This window comes from Anabrus simplex, chromosome 1 (assembly GCF_040414725.1).
Source record: "Anabrus simplex isolate iqAnaSimp1 chromosome 1, ASM4041472v1, whole genome shotgun sequence".
Lineage (NCBI taxonomy): Eukaryota > Metazoa > Arthropoda > Insecta > Orthoptera > Tettigoniidae > Anabrus > Anabrus simplex.
In genome coordinates, this window is record NC_090265.1 from 1,520,587,431 (window position 1) to 1,520,606,296 (window position 18,866).

An 18,866-nucleotide genomic window follows, 5' to 3' on the forward strand; every position below is an offset into this window, starting at 1 on the left:
AGAAGCGGTAGGCCTAAAATATTAACCGAGGCAAAACTGGACAAAATTTCTGATGTAATGTTGAGGAACCTCACTAAATCAATGCGGAAATTAGCACAGGAGGTAGTCCGGCTCTGCAGTGTAGGGGGCAACACATCTGTCTGTCACATGGTGGCCCCGGGTTCGATTCCCGGACGGGTCAGGGTTTTTTAATTGTAATGATTAATATCCCTGGCCTGGGTACTGGGTGTTTGTGTCGTCTTTAATGTTCCTTTCCTCACATACAACACTGTACACTTCCGTCTTTCCACTTTACACACAGGTTCATATCATATGGTGCCAGTAGAGGCAAAAGATCCACAAGGGTCGACGCCCTGAACAAACAGCAAAAAAAAAAAAAAAAAATGCACTGGAGACAAATGTTTCTGTGCGGTCAGCACATACAACCATACATAAGGAACTTAAACTGCATACTTATAAATTTACAGTTGTTCACGAATTGAAAGGAGATCATGAATAGAGAGTACAATATTGTCATCTTCATTCCCGATAATGTATATATGTTGCTAAGTTTAGTGGAATCCATTGCCAACGCAACTGAGTGTAAATGAGAGTGCTAGCATATCCACCTCTCTGTGGAGACAGTTTTACCATGCACTGTAGCATACGAAGTATGTGGTACTTTCATGTACTATTGGTGTAGGCAAAACATAAGTCTCATTGGATGTCCTAAGTCATTATATTTATTCCATAATTTGCATGATTTACATTTATAAGTGTAGTTCTTGACTCTATTCAATAACAAACATTGTGCAGCTAGAACGTTTACTAATACTTTACTGTGAGTGAACACATAACGTCAACATATACCCTTCCTCTTATGAATAATTCTTTAACCCCAATCTAGCAAGTTGCAGAAGACTTGTTTGCTTCTAATATCAGCCTACTACATTTGCATATAGTAACAGTAGACTGTCCTGCTGCACAAATAAATTTGGCATATCAGGAGTTTGGACTGAAAAACAAATCCTTGAAGTACCTCTTACTTTAGCCACCCAACTTATTGAACTGTATGTATCTGAAACATGTGGTACAGTAACTTTCATGTACTGAAAAGTATAGAGTAAACATAAGTCCCTCTGGATATCATAAATAATTTTATTTATTTCATAATTTGCATGATTCACATTTAATAGTGTTGTTCTTGAACTTAAAATCCTATCCTGATATGAAAACTACTCAATATTAGGCCTAAATTGACTAGGAATAATCAGTTGCTACATTTCTGAGTGAATGTATAAAAATGTGAAATTTAATTAAAATTCTTTATCCTGAAACCAAGTGCTTATCAAGGAATGAAAAATTTCACAACTTACACTGGAAAAGATTCAGTAGTGAGAAATCTTGTGACTAGACAGTCATGTTATGAATAAATGTTGAGTTCCTTTGAAACTCCTTGAATCTCTGGGAATAATTATGAGTAATTAATTACACAATGGAATTATCTCAATTGGAAATACTAGAAATCTTATAAACATTCATTATAGAATTTAAATTTTCCACAACATTCCTCAATTATGATTGATTTAATTGTAATTTACATTAATCCATTTGAATATTCTTGGATCTCTTATTGCAAAAGTAAAACAATAGAACTTTGTCTTCCTGTCATATTCTCTGCAGGTTTTAAATGGTCTCAGGTGTGGTATACCTTCAGTTCCGCCATTCAATGACCCTCGTCCTTCTTCTTAAACGTCTATGTTTTGGTGGTTCTAACTCTTCTGAACAGTCTCTTTCTTGTAAACTACAATCTGTACAACATCTTCTGGTGAGCAATTTGGTCACTTGATTTCTGTGTCTCCATAGAGCTTCTGTGATACCTAGACTTGCTCCAACCACTAGCCCTCCACCCAGCACCATGAAGGCTGAGTAGACATCAGACAGACGGGCACTGTTGAATGTAGAGTATGCTTGACAACGAGGCATGGATGGTAGCATAAGTTCACGTAAACGATCCAACACACCTGCCTCTCGCATTCGCATCAAACTGTAAGTATGGAAAGAAGAAAAAACAATTCAATATTAACCTTTGATTTATTATGCACCTACTAACTCTATAGTTATAGTATGTCCATGACCTAAGGAAGGAAAGTAATTATATGATGATTTAGAGAGGTACAGTATATTCAGGGTAATTAAAATAATGTGGGTCTGTTGGCACTATCAACTGTGTAGAACTCTCATAACACACAGAATAAAATGTTATTATTATTATTATTATTATTATTATTATTATTATTATTATTATTATTATATAATTCACAATTTTATTTTATTAAGTGCACAAAAAATTTTGCATTACAAACTCGAATATTCACAGATACTTTTTGATCATAATTTACAACTTAGCGTTCATTACAAAGTTCACACACACAATCACTGCTGGGGATGTGATACTTCTTATTTATGCACAATTTGGTATGAAATCCATGCACTGCCATCCTGGTCACCACATGTCATAATTTCTGGTTTGCTTGTCTTCATTTGGTAGTCAAGTGGCATAAAGTTAGATCTTCCAAAAAAAAGTTTCTTTTGCCACAACATAAACTAGTCGAGATGGCATGTATTTTGATAAGCCCATAGTTCTTTCCAAGAATCTGGCTTTTAGAGCCTCGATATCTTCCAGTTGTTTTACAGTTAGGTGCTCCCAGATGATCACTATTCCATATGTTAACGTGGGTAGTATTTTCGAATCGAACAACTTCAAGGCAGTTTCCAAGGAGAGAAGCTGTAGATTTTTAATTTCGTTAATTGCTTTAACTGGTGCGATGTTAAGCAGCTTGTAAAAAAAAAAAATTGCTTTAACTGATGTGATCAGTCTTTCCTGAGGTGAACTGAGAAAGATTTTGCAGTCATCTGTATTGTGATTCCTAAATATCTGTACATGTTCTTCTTTTTAAGTGGTAAACCCTTGCAGAAGATTTCATCATTCGAGGCTAGTCTTCCTGCTTTCCTGAAAATTACTAGCTCCGTTTTGTCTCGATTCATCTGTAGTTTGTTCATTTCTATCCATTCAACTAAGGAGTCTAGTCCCCTTTGAAGCCCTTCCCTGTTGTTTGACACTGGTGCCATATCGTCTGCATATATGTACGATGATACAGCTCATGAGCCCTTATTAACTGCAGCTACTACATCGTGAGTAAGAATATCAAAGAGCAATGGACTGAGTGGATCACCCTGCAATACTCCATTAGTCTGATTTAACCATTCAGACTGTCCAATACTGTCGTTGATTTTCACAAAATTTTCTGACAGGATGTTTGATATGAGTTTTATTGTCCATGGGTCTTCGTAGAGTTTTCTTAGTTTTTCTACTAGCTTCCTGTGGTTAACCATGTCGAAAGCCTTTGAGAAATCTATGAAGATCACATACAGCTTTCCTCGTTCTTTACTTATTTCTGCTTGTATTTGTCTTATGAGACATTCGGCTGCCATTAATATGGAGCGACCTACTCTGAATCCAAATTGCTCGTCTGGAAGATGTTCCTCTATTTTTGGGCCTATCCTCAAGGCTAGCAATCTTGAGAGTATTTTGAAAGTAGCAACTTCAAGTGCTATACCTTGATATGCTTCCAGATTATTTGGGTCTCCTTTGCCTTTGTATAATGTTTTTATTGTGGAAATACGCCACCCCCTTGGTATATTTCATATCTCTATACATTTGTTGAACAGGTGATGCCTTGTCTCTGCCATTACTGTGTATGTCTCTTGTAGATGTTCATTGCAGAGTCCATCTGGTCCTGGTGCTTCTCCTATCTTTAGTGATCTCATGACATTATCCAATTCATCCTTGGTGAAGTATGAACATGTTTCATTCAAATATGTTTCTTCTGTAAAATCTGGTCTCGTTTCCTTTTGCGATAAAATGTTACTAAAATGATGTTCCCATCTTTCCATGGTATTAGATATTGCAAATCTTGGCTGCTTTGTCCATAAGGCTTGGAAATGATCCTTTTCTGCAGCTTCTGCTTATCTAATAGCTTCTTTTTCAATGAATTCCGTTTGCTTCCTGTTTATTAGTCTTTTGTATTCTGCCTTTAGCGTTGATATTCCTTCAAGGTTTCCTTGCATTTTGATATTTTAAGCCTCCCTAAACTGGCTAGAGTGTCCTTTTCTTTTCTGGTAGCACTCAGTGTCAAACCATCGTTTTGCTCTTCTTGGTCTAATCTGAACAGTTGCTTCCTTAATCATTTCTACTATGGTCCTATCTGCTTCATCTAACTTATTTTCTGCAACGAGTAACTGTATACTTTCCTGTAGTTCAGACATCTCTTCTAAAGCCCTCTTGTCTAATATATGACTAATGCCATTTGTATTTATCATTCTTGTTAATTCCCATTCCTGTTTAAGTTCTGTTGATATCGGAATATGCTTCCTTATCAATGCCCCATCTGTTTTCCATAACTGTTTCTGACCACATGTTGTGAACTCTCTTGTAAATACTAAATCCAGAGTACTCATGCTGTTGTGACATATGTAACTGTGTGCATCCTTTTTATTTATTAGATTTAGTCCCTCTTCTTCTGTTTTTTTTCTTGTTTCCTTGTCTATTGGGCAGTTGAAATCACCCCTTAAGATTACTTTTCATTTAGGAGGGATTACACTGAAAGCGTAAGATAAAGTGTCTATGATGTCTACAGATGTGCAATCTGGATTAAAGTATGCAGTAATTATGAAACGTATTTTTGTTTCAACAATCAATAAATCTTCCTCTTTGTATATTATTCTGAAAGGAGATAAGTGAGGTTTAATTAGGCAACTCACCCCTCCTTTCGGTCTGCCTTTTTCTCCATGTCATGCCATATTATGTATATTATAGCATCCGTCAATTTTTGTTTTTGATTCATCACATAAGAACGTTTCTGTCAGCATACAAATGTCAGACTGGTTAAATGTGTCTTCAGGTATAATTCTTGCTTCTGTCTTTAGGTCTTCTATATTCCAGTTCAATAACTTTATGCACTCATCAGTGATTGCTGTTTCTCGTTCTTTTAAATGCCCAAGGTGCCCGAAAGGGGCAAAATTTAATGCCTGTGGGCCAGAAATCTTCCGAATAGACCATTTCTTTGTAACATAGTGGAACCCCAATTCACAATTTTACAATTGGGTTTATGAGCTTCTTCGCCACAATGAACATGGAAGAAGTACTATTTAGTACATACGCACATATGCTTCATACATATCGGTATATACTTACATTGTTGACAAATAAAATTTACAGATATTTATAAGATAATTATTTAATAGACATAAATGGTGAAAATTATTATTTTGATAGTGAATCCATAAGTTGTTGAACTCAGTAAGTCTGAAAGTGGGTTCTGTGCAAGATAAAACCATAGTGGACCGAGGGAATCCCCTTTGAAAATGCCTCCTTTAATTGATATGAGGTCAGTTATCACACATTCTTCTCCATTGTGAAGGTTAATAGTAGTTTTCCAAGTCTGCATGGTAGTTGCTAGGGATGTCACTATTCTAAGATCAACTTTATATACTCAACAAGCCAGGAATGTGGCACTGAGTCAAATGCCTTTCTGTAATCTATGAAACAAGTGTGAAAATTTTGGTTGTTATGGTATGCTTGTTCCATGATTATACTATCAATTATTAATTGTTCTTTACAGCCTTTTGTGAACCTTTTGCAGCCCTTTTGTTCCTCAGTGATCATGTCATTGACCTTGCAATGCTTCTGGATTCCATTTGCTACAAGTGATCTTATAATTTTATATAGAGTTGGTAGGCATGCGATTGGCCAGTAGTTAGCAGGATTTGCTGTGTTGTTATTTTTAGATTTTAGGTACATGATTCCTGTAGTGAGAAAGTGTGGGAGGGTTTACTGATGAAAATCTGTATGTGGTAGGTGAGTAATCTGTGAACACTGGTAAATTTCTTATAGTTGTAATTGTATATGCGGTCTATTCCTGGAGTCTTCCAATAATTGTGTAAATTGTTAATTGCTGTTACAACCCCCTCTAATGTGAAATCTGCTTGGGTCATGCTTTCAATATTCTCAGCATTCTTCTTGATAGCTTTAAGCCAATGTGCCTCTTCATTATGTTCTATGGACGCATCCCATATAGTTGACCAGTATTCTCTTATGCTCTCCGCAGTTGGTATCCCATTGCTATTCTGCATGTTAGCTGTCTCAGGTGTCCTAAGTTTGTTGTAAAATAGTTTCTCATTCCCAATGAAAAGAGAGTTTTGTGCCTTTCTTTCTGTTGCCTTAGTACAGCGCTTGAGACGTTTAGCAAGGGCAGTTAGTTTTTGCTTCATTGCATCTAGATATTCGGTAATGAGGGAGTTTTCCGCATCTTTAGTAGAGTGGTTTTTGGTATTCCTCAGTATTTTCCTTACGTGATTGCAAAGCCACATAGTTATCAGTTTGCATTCGGGAGATAGTGGGTTCAAACTGCACTGTAGGCAGTCCTGATTAAGGTTTTCCAAGGTTTCCCATTTTCACACCAGGCAAAAGCTGCAGCTGTATCTTAATGAAGGCCATGGTCATTTCCTTCTCACTCCTAAATCTTTCCTCTCCTATCATTGACATAAGACCTATCTGTGTCGGTGCGTCTTAAAGCGAATCGTAGTAAACTCATGTCGTCATCCCGTGGCGGTGCGGCTCTTCCTTTCAGGCACACCCGCAATAGATGCGAGCTACATGTACCATTTCGACCATGCACCATTCTTTAATTTTCGGCAGAACCGGGAATTGAACCCGGACCCTGAGGACGGCAGTTAATTGCATTAACCATCACACTACGAAGGCAGTTCTCTAACATACATGTTTATTCCTGTTACTAGGTATGTAGCCTAAATAGCTGGCTTTAATCTATACCTAGATATATATAATAACATTCGTTGACTAACTGACTCATCATCGCTGAACCAAAACTACTGGACATAAAGAAATGAAATTTTGACGTTACATTTATATGTAGGTGCTCGCTAAGGGAGGATTTTTGGATATTCCATCGATAAGGGGATGAAATGGGGGGTGAAATTTTAAAATGAGTGTACCTATATCACAAAACTTTAAAAGTTTACAGATGTAAAAATTGCTATTTACGTAGGTGGTTTGAAAAGTTCTCGGAATGTACTAGAATTAAGTGTCTTACCTCGGTGGAACTGCTTTTATTTTTCAACATAATCTCCCTGTAGACTAATGCATTTGGTCCAGCGATGTTCCAGTGCCTTGATCCCATCTCGAAAATGAGATTCCTCCAGGCCTGCAAAATACCTCTCCAATCAGCTGTCAGTTCTTCCCTTGTAGAAAATCTCCATCCACTGAGGAAAATTTTCAGCTTGGGGAGTAGATGAAAGTCTGATGGTGCCAAATCAGGTGAATAAGGTGGATGTGAAAACAATTTGTACCCCAGTTCATGAAGTTTTGCCATGGCAATAACACTTGTGTGCGGCGGAACGTTGTCCTGATGAAAGATGACCTTTTTACTTGCCAAACCAGGACTTGTTTCGCATATCTTTTCCTGTAGTTGATCTAGGAGGTTTGCATAGTATTGCCCTGTAATTGTTTGGCCAGTAGGAAGATAATCTATCAGCAGAATGCCTTTTGCATCCCAGAAAACTGAGGCCATGACCTTTCCGGCCGAACACACTGCCTTTGCTTTCTTTGGTGGTGGTGAATCAGCATGTTTCCACTGCTTTGACTGCTGTTTTGTCTCTGGGGTATAGTAGTGGACCCAAGTTTCATCTGTAGTCACAAACTGGCACAAAAAATCTTGTTGGTTGCACTGAAAATGGGCCAGACTTTGTTCGGACATTTCCAATCTGGTGCGTATATTGTCCAATGTCAAGAGCCACGGCGCCAATATTGCGGATAATTTTTTCATACCCAATTCTTCGGTTAAAATATAATATACCCATTCATAAGACATCCCTACAGCTTCAGTAATCTCCCACACTTTCAGTTGACGATCCTCCATGACCATTTTATGCACTTTTGCGATAAATTCTGGGGTCATAACACTTTTTGGCCGTCCACTATGCGGATCATCATCCAAGCTCTCCCGACCAAATTTAAACTCGCTGGTCCACTTGGCAACAGTTGAAAATGAAGGAGCAGAGTCCTTCAGTGTCTTCTGAAAGTCGGCATGAATTTCCTTTGCTTTCATACCTTTCTTTACAATGTATTTAATCACTGCTCGAATCTCAGTTTTTTCCATTGTCACAAATCACTACACGGGAACAACAACAAAGAGTCGTCACTACCACACTCCTGCAGCTAGAGCACTGACACACCACGTGTTCACTCACAAAGGATGTGTGATTATTGCGCGGGAACCTCGTTGCTCTAGCACTGACATCTAGCGGTGATTCCGAGAACTTTTCAAACCGTCCTCGTAGAATCTCCTTTAAAAATAAAGAAACACTTTTTTTCTTTTTCGGAAAATCCTACTAGGAGGTGAGAAAAAGGGTGGAAAAGGAGTTGAATGTCTTTAATGAGGATACTTATATCTCAGAAACTGAAGATATTATAGACCTGAAAATTGGTATTTGGAACCTCCTTTAAAAATAAAGAAAAACATATTTGTTTGTTTTTGGAAAATCTAATTAATGGGGGTTAAATAGGAGTGAAAAATGGGGTGAATTTTTAGAAAGATAATATTTACAGTATATCTCAGAAATGTAAAATGTTACAGACATAAAAAAAATTGGTATTTGGAATCTTCTGTAAAAGTAAAGAAACAGAGGTGACTTGTTTTCGGAAATTCAACTTAAGGGGAACTAAAAAGGGATGAAATTTTAAAATGAGCATGTCTACAGTATATCTCAAAAACTGAACATGTTACAGATGTGAAAATTGGTATTTTTTTATCTCTATTAAAAACAAAGAAATATGTATTTTTGTTTTCGGAAATAACACCTGGGTGGGAGGTAAAAATGACTGAAAATGGACTTGAATTATTTTTATTATGATATTGATATTTCAAAAACTGAAGATCTTACAGATGTGAAATTTGGTACAATATTTGGAATATCCTTTAAAAATAAAGTACATATATGTTGTTTTTGGAAATCCACTTAAAGCAGGAGGGGGAATTGAAAAATTAGTTGAAATAATATAAGTATGAAGATACTATTGTCTCAAAAACGAAAGATGTTGCAGATGTGAAAATTGGTATTTGGGATCTGCTTTAAAAGTAAAGAAACACGTATTCCTTTGATTTTGGAAAAATCCAGTGAAGGGGGATGGGAGGTGAAAGAATTGAAAAATTAATTTAATTAATTGTATGAGGATACGTACGTTTAATAAAAACTAAAGTTGTTAAAGAGGTGAAAATTGGTATTTGAATCTCCTTTAAATACAAAGAAAAACACATTTTGGGTGGGAAAAATATCTTGGGGGGCGGGGGTGAAAAGGAGTTGAATTCCTTTTATGAGGACACATGTCTCAAAAACTGAAGATGTTAGAGTAGTGATAATTGGTATTTAGAAGATCCTTTACTAATAAACAAGTATTTTTTTTCTCCCCAGAAAATTCATTTAACAGGGGGGAGTGTGAAATGAAGTGAAAAAAGTGAATTTTTTTAATGCGGATACTTATATCTCAAAAATGAAGGTAACAGACATGAATATTGGTATTTGGAATCTCCTTGAAACATAAAGAAACATGCCTTCCTTTTTTTTTTTTTTCTTGGAAAGGGTGGGGTGAAAAAAGGAGTTGAGACCAATTGATTTTACTGTTAATAATGTACTTGATTCTGATCATAAACTGATCATTTATAATCCTTCCTGGGTTCGTTTTCAAGGGCCATCTTTTCCTTTGGAGAACTTAAAGTTAGATTACAGGAGATTCTGCTGGCATATAAACAAAAATTTAAACAATTTGAAATAAATGATAGAAATGATATTGACCGTGCAATTGTTCACATCTATAATAAGGTCAATAATGCAAGGAAGTATATAATTTGCATTACCAGAAATCCCGCGCACTTGCCTACGCGCGACAAACGTGCTGGTCACTTTGTCAGCAATGACAATGGCAGAAGATGTAATTTACTGCCAAGTTGCGGTTTTGCATCTTGCTGCAGGTCCAGAACATCAATAATAATAATAATAATAATAATAATAAATAATAATAATAATAATAATAATAATAATAATAATAATAATAATAATAATAATAATAATAATAATAATAATAATAACAACAATGTTCTGGGTCATCGTCAAAAATGTGCGGACCGCGCTGGAAATGGGTCCTTGCTGGGTAATGACTACAAATGCAGTCCAGCCGCGGGTTCAATACCGCCAAGGCACCCAATACGACACCACCCCGGATCTCCTCAAGGATTTGATCCATATTAAAAATGCTTATAGGAAAAGATGACAAAGATTTATGGACCCAACTCACCGGGTGGAATACCTGGAGTTAGCCCGGGAAGTACGAAATTGCTGGAAAGAAAAATTGAAAAATGGGAGGAACTTCGCTGGCAGATCACGAATTTTGGTAGATTATATATAAAATGTTAAGTATACAAATACAAATTTCATTATAGTACCGTAGCGGAGTTCGGGTATCTTGCTAGTATTTATTATAATAGGCCTAATGTTGTACTAGGCCTTAACCTATATGTAATTATTTAATTATAACCGTTCACACTTCATTGATCATTATATTACTTTGTTCATGCTTAGGTACCCTAAATTATCCACCTCCATAGCGTAACGGTTAGTGTTATTAGCTACTGTCCTCAGGGGCCCGGGTTTGATTCCTGGTACTGCCAGAAATTTAATAATGGCAGGAGGGCTGGTATGTGGTTTAAATGGTACATGCAGCTCACCTCCGCTGGGGGGTGTGCTTGAAAAGAGCTGCACCACCTCGGGATGAGGACAAGAGTTTACTTTGCCACTTCCGTAGCATAATGGCTAGTGTTATTTGCTACTGTCCTTGGAGGCCCGGGTTCGATTCCCGATACTGCCAGAAATTTAAGTATGGCAGGAGGGCTGGTATGTGGTTGAAATGGTACGTGCAGCTCACCTCCATCCAGGGTGTGCCTGAAAAGAGTTGCAGAACATCGGGATGAGGACGCGAGTTTACTTTTTTGTGCGACTCGCTGGCTGAATGGTCAGTGTACTGGCCTTCAGTTCAGAGGGTTCCGGGTTCGATTCCCGGCTGGGTTGGGGATTTTAACCTCCATTGGTTAATTCCAATGGCCCAGGGGCTGGGTGTTTGTGCTGTCCCTAACATCCCTGCAACTCACACACCACACATAACACTATCCTCCACCACAATAACACGCAGTTACCTACACATGGCAGATGCCACCTACTCTCATCGGAGGGTCTGCCTTACAAGGGCTGCACCCAGCTAGAAATAGCCACACGAAATTATTATCCGACTCGTTAGCTGAATGGTCAGCGTACTGGCCTTCAGTTCAGAGAATCCCGGGTTCGATTGCCGGCCGGGTCAGGGATTTTAACCTTTGTTGGTTAATTCTAATAGCCCAGGGAGGGCTGGGTGTTTATGCTGTCCCTAACATCCCTGCAACTCACACACCACACATAACACTATCCTGCACAACAGTAACACGCAGTTACCTACACATGGCAGATGCTGCCCACCCTCATCGGAGGGTCTGCCTTACAAGGGCTGCACTCGGCTAGAAATAGCCACACAAAATTATTATTATTATTATTATTATTATTATTATTATTATTATTATTATTATTATTATTATTATTATTATTATTATTATTATTATTATTATTATTATTATTATTATTACCCTAAATGGATGAAAAATTGATTATGGTAATTTTTTCATATAGTCTGTTCTTAATGCCATTGCAACTGCACACAATATATGAAAACCAAGTGCTAATAGATGACAGAATATATATCTTAGCATTATTTCACAATTTGCAGGCTATGGTAAAACTATTAAATACATGTAAACTAATGCAAAAAAGTAATTTTAACAGTTTTTTGTTCTTAAATACATTTTTAAATCTGAAAGTCGCCTGTATCCAACACGGAAATACTGTGCGGAACGTCGCGACTTAGTCCTAATATGGCGGCTCCACAAGTAACATGAGTGTCCTGACCTGTGTATATAGACCTTGATGCCAATGAGTTAACTGAAAACACCCTCCCTTTAGACCTTTTATTGATTTTGGTCTTATTCTGCTGTGTGTATCTTGAAGTATGTTAATTTTGTCTGATTTGTTTTTAAGATCATCTGTTGTTATTTGTTGGTCTTTACTATCATCCTTAATTTCTGTAATTAATTTAATCTTGGTCTTGCTATTCCATAATTTTTCAATTATTATTCGGTTAATTCTGGTTAAAAAAAAAAAAGAAAAGGCATATGGCTTTTAGTGTCAGGAGTGTCCGAGGACAAGTTCAGCTCGCCAGATGCAGGTCTTTTGATTTGACACCCATAGGCGACCTGCAAGTCAAAATGAGGATGAAATGGTGACGAAGACGACACATACACCCAGCCCCCGTGCCAGCCAAATTAACCAATTAAGGTTAAAATTCCCGACCCTGCTGGGAATCGAACCTGGGACCCCTGTGATCCAAAGCCAACACACTAACCATTTAGCCATGGAGCCGGACATTAATTCTGGTGTCAGGTGTTCTGAAAAGATGTCCAAAGAATGACATACTTTTTTTTCCTAATCGTGCTCAATACCTGTTCAATTTCCTTATAAACTGTTTTATCTGATGTTATTCTCCACTGTCCATTAACTTGATATCTTTCTATTTATTTGTTCTAATTATTATTCTTTCTGTCTTAAGTTAAATATTTTGTCTATTTCAGCTGTATTAGTAGTTTTAAATATGGTTTTCCCGACATAAGTTATGTCTGCCTGCTATTTGCTTTATGTCACTCCAACACAGATAGGGTTATGGCAATGATGGGATAGGAAAGGCCTAGAAAGTGGAAAGAAGTGGCCGTGGCCTTAATTAAGGTACAGCGCCATCATTTGCCTGGTGTGAAAATGGGAAGCCATGGAAAACCATCTTCAGGGCTGCCTACAGTGGGTTTAGAACCCACTATCTCCCGGATGCAAGCTCACAGCTGCGCGCCCCTAACTGCACTGCCAACTCACGCAGTATTTCTGGCTGTGTGACTGTTTTATAATGTCTTAATTTTGCTGCTATCAATAAGTTTTGTTGTTGTATGTAGTCTTGCTAATATAATTTGCTTTGTTTAATTTATTTATTCTATTATGCCAAGCTGGTTTCTCATTAAGATTATAATTTCTCCTAAATAATTAAATTTATGAACAATTTTGATTTCTTGTCCATCAATTATTGGATCCGTATACATCATCTCAAATTTTTTTAAAGGACATTCCAAAACCTATCCTATTTCTCATGCTATTTCTTGTAGAGATTGAAATTGATGTCAAGTTTCCCGAATATTGTTGGACAATAGAGCAAGGTCATCAGCAAATCCCAGAAAGTTTAAACTTAAGTTTTGTTTGGATCTTCCAATTTTTATGTTCTTTGGGTCGATCATGTACCATTTTCTCATTATATATTCTAATGCACAATTAAAAACTAAAGGTGATGAACAGTCTCTTTGTCTTAAACCTGTTTTGATAAAAAATGGTTCAGAAACTTCTCCTCGAAACTTTACTGTTGATTTGGTATTAGTTAAAGTAAGTTCTATCAGATTAATTAATTTTGGATGGAGTCCAAAATTCCATACATTTAAAAAAATGAAAGTCTATATCTATATATATAAAATAACTTGTCCTGACTGACTGACTGACTGACTGACTGACTGACTGACTGACTGACTGACTGACTGACTGACTGACTGACTGACCGACTGACCGACTGACTGACTGACTGACTGACTGACTGACTGACTGACTGACTGACTGACTGATTCATCATCGCCGAGCCAAAATTACTGGACATAATGAAACGAAATTTTGGGGATACATTCATATTAAGATGTAGGTGCTCGCTAAGAGAGGATTTTTGGATATTCCATTGCTAAGGGGGTGAAAAGGGGGCTGAAATTTTAAAATGAGTGTATCTATATCTCAATACTTTAAAAGTTTACAGATGTAAAAATTGGTATTTAGAATCTTCTTTGAAAATAAGGAAATACATATTTTTTTGTTTTCAGAAAATCCCAATAAAAGGGGTGAAAAAGGGTGATAAAGGGGTTGATTGCCTTTAATCAGGATACCGATACTTATATCTCAGAAACTGAACATATTACAGATCTGAAAATTTGTACTGTTGATCTCTTTTAAAAATTTAAAAATTTTTTTGTTTTTGGAAAATCCAATTAATGGGAGGTTAAAAGGGAGGTGAAGTTTTAAAATGAGTGTATCTATATATCAAAACTTTGAAAGTTTACAGATGTAAAAATTGGTATTTAGAATCTTCATTAAAAATAAAGAAACATGTGTTTTTTTGTTTTCGGAAAATCCCAATACCGGGGATGAAAATGGGTGAAAAATGGGTTGAATGCCTTTAATGAGGATACTTATATCTAAGAAACTGAAGATATTGAAGACCTGAAAATTGGTGTTTTAAAAATAAAGAAAAGCGTATATTTTTGTTTTTGGAAAATCCGATTAATGGGGGGTGAAAAGGGGGAAAATTTTTAAAATGAGTGTATCCATATCTCAAAACTTTTAAACTTTATAGATGTAAAAATTGGTATTTACAATCTCCTTTAAAAATAAAGAAACACGTATTTTTTTGTTTTTGGAAAATCCCAATAGGAAGGATGTAAAAGGGTGACTTTTTAAAATGAGTATATCTACATCTTGAAAAGTTTACAAATGTAAAAATTGGTATTTAGAATCTCCTTTAAAAATAAAGAAACATGTATTTTTTGTTTTCAGAAAATCCCAATAGGAGGGGTGAAAAAAGGGGTTGAATGCCTTTAATGAGGATACTTATATCTCAGAAACTGAAGATATTACAGACCTGAAAATTGGTATTTGAGATTCTTTTAAAAATAAAGAAACACTTTTTTTTTGCTTTTGGAAAATCGAAATAGTGAGGGTGAAAAGGGGGTGGATTTTTAAAATGTCTGTATCTATATCTCAAAACTTTAAAAGTTTGCAATGTAAAAATTGATATTTAGAATCACCTTTAAAAATAAAGGAACACGTATTTTTTTGTTTTCAAATCCCAAAAAGAGGGGTGTAAAAGGGTGAATAATGGGTTGAATGCCATTAATGAGGATACATATATCTCAGAAACTGAAGATATTACAGTACTGAAAATTTGTACATGGGATCTCCTTGAAAAATAAAGAAAAACGTATTTTTTGTATTTGGAAAATCCAATTAATGGAGGTTAAACAGGAGTGACAAATTGGGGTGAATTTTTTGAAAGACTATATCTACAGAATACCTGAGAAACGTAAAATGTTACAGGCGTAAAAAGTGGTATTTGAAATCTCCTGTAAATATAAAGAAACATAGGTGATTTGTTTTTGGAAACTCCACTTAAGGGGAACTAAAAAAGGGGTGAAATTTTAAAATGAGTACTTCTATGGTATATCTCAAAAACTTAACATGTTACAGAAGTGAAAAAATGGTATTTTTTATCTCTATTAAAAGTCAAGGAACGTGTGGTTTTAGTTTTCCGAAATACCACTTGGGTGGAGGGGGGGTAAAAGTGACTGAAAATGGTGTTGAAATCTTTTAATTATGCTACTGATATCTCTAAAATGAAGATGTTAAGGACGTGAAATTTGATATTTAGAATCTTTTAAAAATCCTTTAAAAGCAAAGAAAAACGCGTTTCTGAGGTGGGGGGAATCATCTTGGTGGGCGGGAGTGAAAAGTAGTTGAATTCCTTTCATGAGGACACATAAATCAAAAACTGAAGAAGTTAGAGTCATGATAATTGATATTTAGAAGATCCTTTACTATAAAAGAAACAAGTTTTTTGCCGGAAACTTCACTTAGGGGAGGGGGAGGAGTGTGAAAGGAAGTGAAAAAAGTGAATTATTTTATAGGGATACTTAAATCTCAAAACTGAAGGTAATAGACGTGAACATTGGTGTTTGGAATCTCTTTTAAAGATAAAGAAACATGCCTTCTTTTAATTTTTTTGTGGGGAGGGGGGTAAATAAACTTAACAGCAGAGGGGTGTAAAAGGAGGCGAGACCAGTTGACTTTACTGTTCATAATGTACTTATAAGGAGCCTCCGTTGTTCAAGTGGCAGGGCGCCGGCCTCTCACAACTGGGTTTCGTGGTTCAAATCCCGGTCACTTCATGTGACATTCGTGCTGGACAAAACAGAGGCGGGACAGGTTTTTCTCAGGATACTCCGGTTTTCCCTGTCATTATTCATTCCAGCAACACTGTCCAATATCATTTCATTTCATTTGTCATTCAATATCCATTGCCTCAGAGGAGTGCGACAGGCTTCGGCAGCCGGAACAATTCCTATTGTCGCCGCGAGATGGGGGCTTTATTCATTCCATTCCTGACCCTGTCGAACGACTGGAAATAGGCTGTAGATTTTCGATGTACTTATTCTGATCATAAACCGATCATTTTTTATCTTTCCTGGGTTCGTTTTCAAGAGCCATCTTTTTCTTCGGAGAACATTCTTAGATTACAGTAGAATCTCCTGGCATATAAATAAAAATTTTAACACGTTTGAAATAAACGATAGGAATGAGATTGACCGTCCAATTGTTCACTTCTATAACAAGGTCAATAATGCACGGAAGTATGTAATTCGTATCACCATAAATCCCGCACACTTGCCTACACGCGACAATGGTGCTGGTCACATTGTTAACACTGACAATGGCAGCAGATGTAATTTACTGCCAAGTCTTGCATCTTGCTAGGGGGTCCAGCAGAACATCTATAATAATAATAATAATAATAATAATAATAATAATAATAATAATAATAATAATAATAATAATAATAATAATAATACCGTGTGGGGATTTACCGGTTACCTCCATCGGGCGCATCCCATTGGAATTGGGGAAGCTCGCTGGCTCTGCCGCCAGCAGAGTCAGAGGGTAGTAGGGAAATAAAATACCACCGTGAAAAAAAACTGGTCCCTTGTCAGGGTTACGGCGAAGACTGATAAATGACCAGAAGCCAGAAAACATCTTGAGGCAACCTCTAGGGCTAACAACCCTAGTTGTAAAAGGATGGGTACCCGTCCAAAGCAAAGTCAAGTCAAAAAGCATGATGGCACAACATTTCAAGAAACATACCCCAGGGGGTAAATCTTCGGATAAATCCCTCGTCGTGAACACCACGGCGCACGAGTCTCATTCGGATTCTGGGGGAGACTCGACATCATGCAAGAGATGAGTCGGAGCGTCTCGGTGTACCCCGAAGAGTCAAAAACGCAGGCAAAAATCTAAAACCTTTCTAGCAACTTTCAACATAAATTCACTTACACAAACTGGCAAGCTGAAAACCCTCACCAAAGCTCTTCACGAAAATCAGATATCCATAATGGCCCTACAGGAAACAAGGTACCCAGATGAAGAGATTTTTGAATCTGAAGGCTACCGATTTTTCAAGAGCAAAGCGCAAAGAGGAATCCTCAATGGAGCTGTGATGCTTGGAACCGCGTTTGCTGTTAGAACCAAGATCCTTAAATCGGTTGCAAATTTCGAACCTGTGAATGACAGATTGTCTATACTCACAATTAAATGCGCGAACAAAACCTACGCCCTAGTTAACGCACATGCTCCTACAAACGATAAGAACAAATCTGATCCAGACGAAGTTGATAATTTCTGGGACCTACTGGATGAAAAATTGAACAAAATCCCCAAACACCATGTCAAGCTTCTTTTGGGTGACTTCAATGCCCAACTAGGTCATGAGCAGAAGTACAAGAAAGTTATAGGAAATTACCCTGCTCACAAAAGAACCAATCCCAACGGCAAAAGACTGGTGACCATTTGCGAAAATCACAACCTGCAGGTCATGTCGACCCACTTTCGCCATCTACCCAGAAAGCAAATGACTTGGCGTTCTCCTGTCCAAGCTCTCGGAGAGTTCCAAATTGATCATGTTGCGATCTCCAGGAGAAACAGCCCTGAGATTATGAATGTCAAGGTAAAGAAAGGCATCAATGTGGCCTCAGATCATTATATGTCTCTTATCAAATTCAAACCAATTCCCGCAAACACAAGGAAGACAACCAAACAGATCACACGGTTCGACAATGATAAACTTCGGCAAAGGGTCGAGGAGTTCCAGGAGAAGGCTAGACCAAATGACTGTGACTTTAACAACGCCAAAAGTCTCCTTGTTGAGGCCGCCAAAGACATTGCAGAAATCAAGAGAAGCAAAAAGCATGCCTGGTGGAATAGCACCTGCGAATCAGTCCTCCAAGAAAGACTCAATGCGTGGAAACAGTACAACTCTACGAAATCAGAAAATGATTGGGAAACCTACAAAACCCAACGTGCCCAAGCAGCTAGGGTGTTCAGAACTGAGAAACATAAATACGAAAAATCTCTCATTGAAAAGATAGAACAAAACTTTAGGAAGAATGAAAGCAGAGAGTACTACAGAGCCTTCAAACGCAAACTCACTGGCTATAAACCACCATCTCTATGCTTTGAGCGAAAGGACGGCACACTGGCGACGTCAAATGAAGAAAATTGCAGCATTCTGGCAGATTACTTCAGCAATTTACTTAACTGCTCTAAACCGCAAAGCCCCATTGAGACCAAGGAACCCTTACTCAGGAACCCAGATTCAAGACCACCCGACAGAGATGAAATCAAGCGCCACATTGCCCGTCTCAAAAATAACAAAGCGCCGGGGGAAGACTCAGTAGTAGCAGAACTATGGAAATATGCCCCAGAAGAATCACTTG

General features: G+C 37.2%; 1 protein-coding gene across 1 annotated transcript in view; it reads right to left on the reverse strand.

The window, feature by feature from the left end:
* Nucleotides 1-1,692: 1,692 nt before the first annotated feature.
* Nucleotides 1,693-18,866, reverse strand: part of LOC136861732 (glutamate receptor ionotropic, kainate glr-3) — a 137,620-nt gene continuing 120,446 nt past the window's right edge. The window contains exon 9 of the mRNA XM_068226180.1: nt 1,693-2,026. Within this exon, the coding sequence (XP_068082281.1) occupies nt 1,693-2,026 (334 nt within the window). The remainder of the gene's footprint in view (nt 2,027-18,866) is intronic.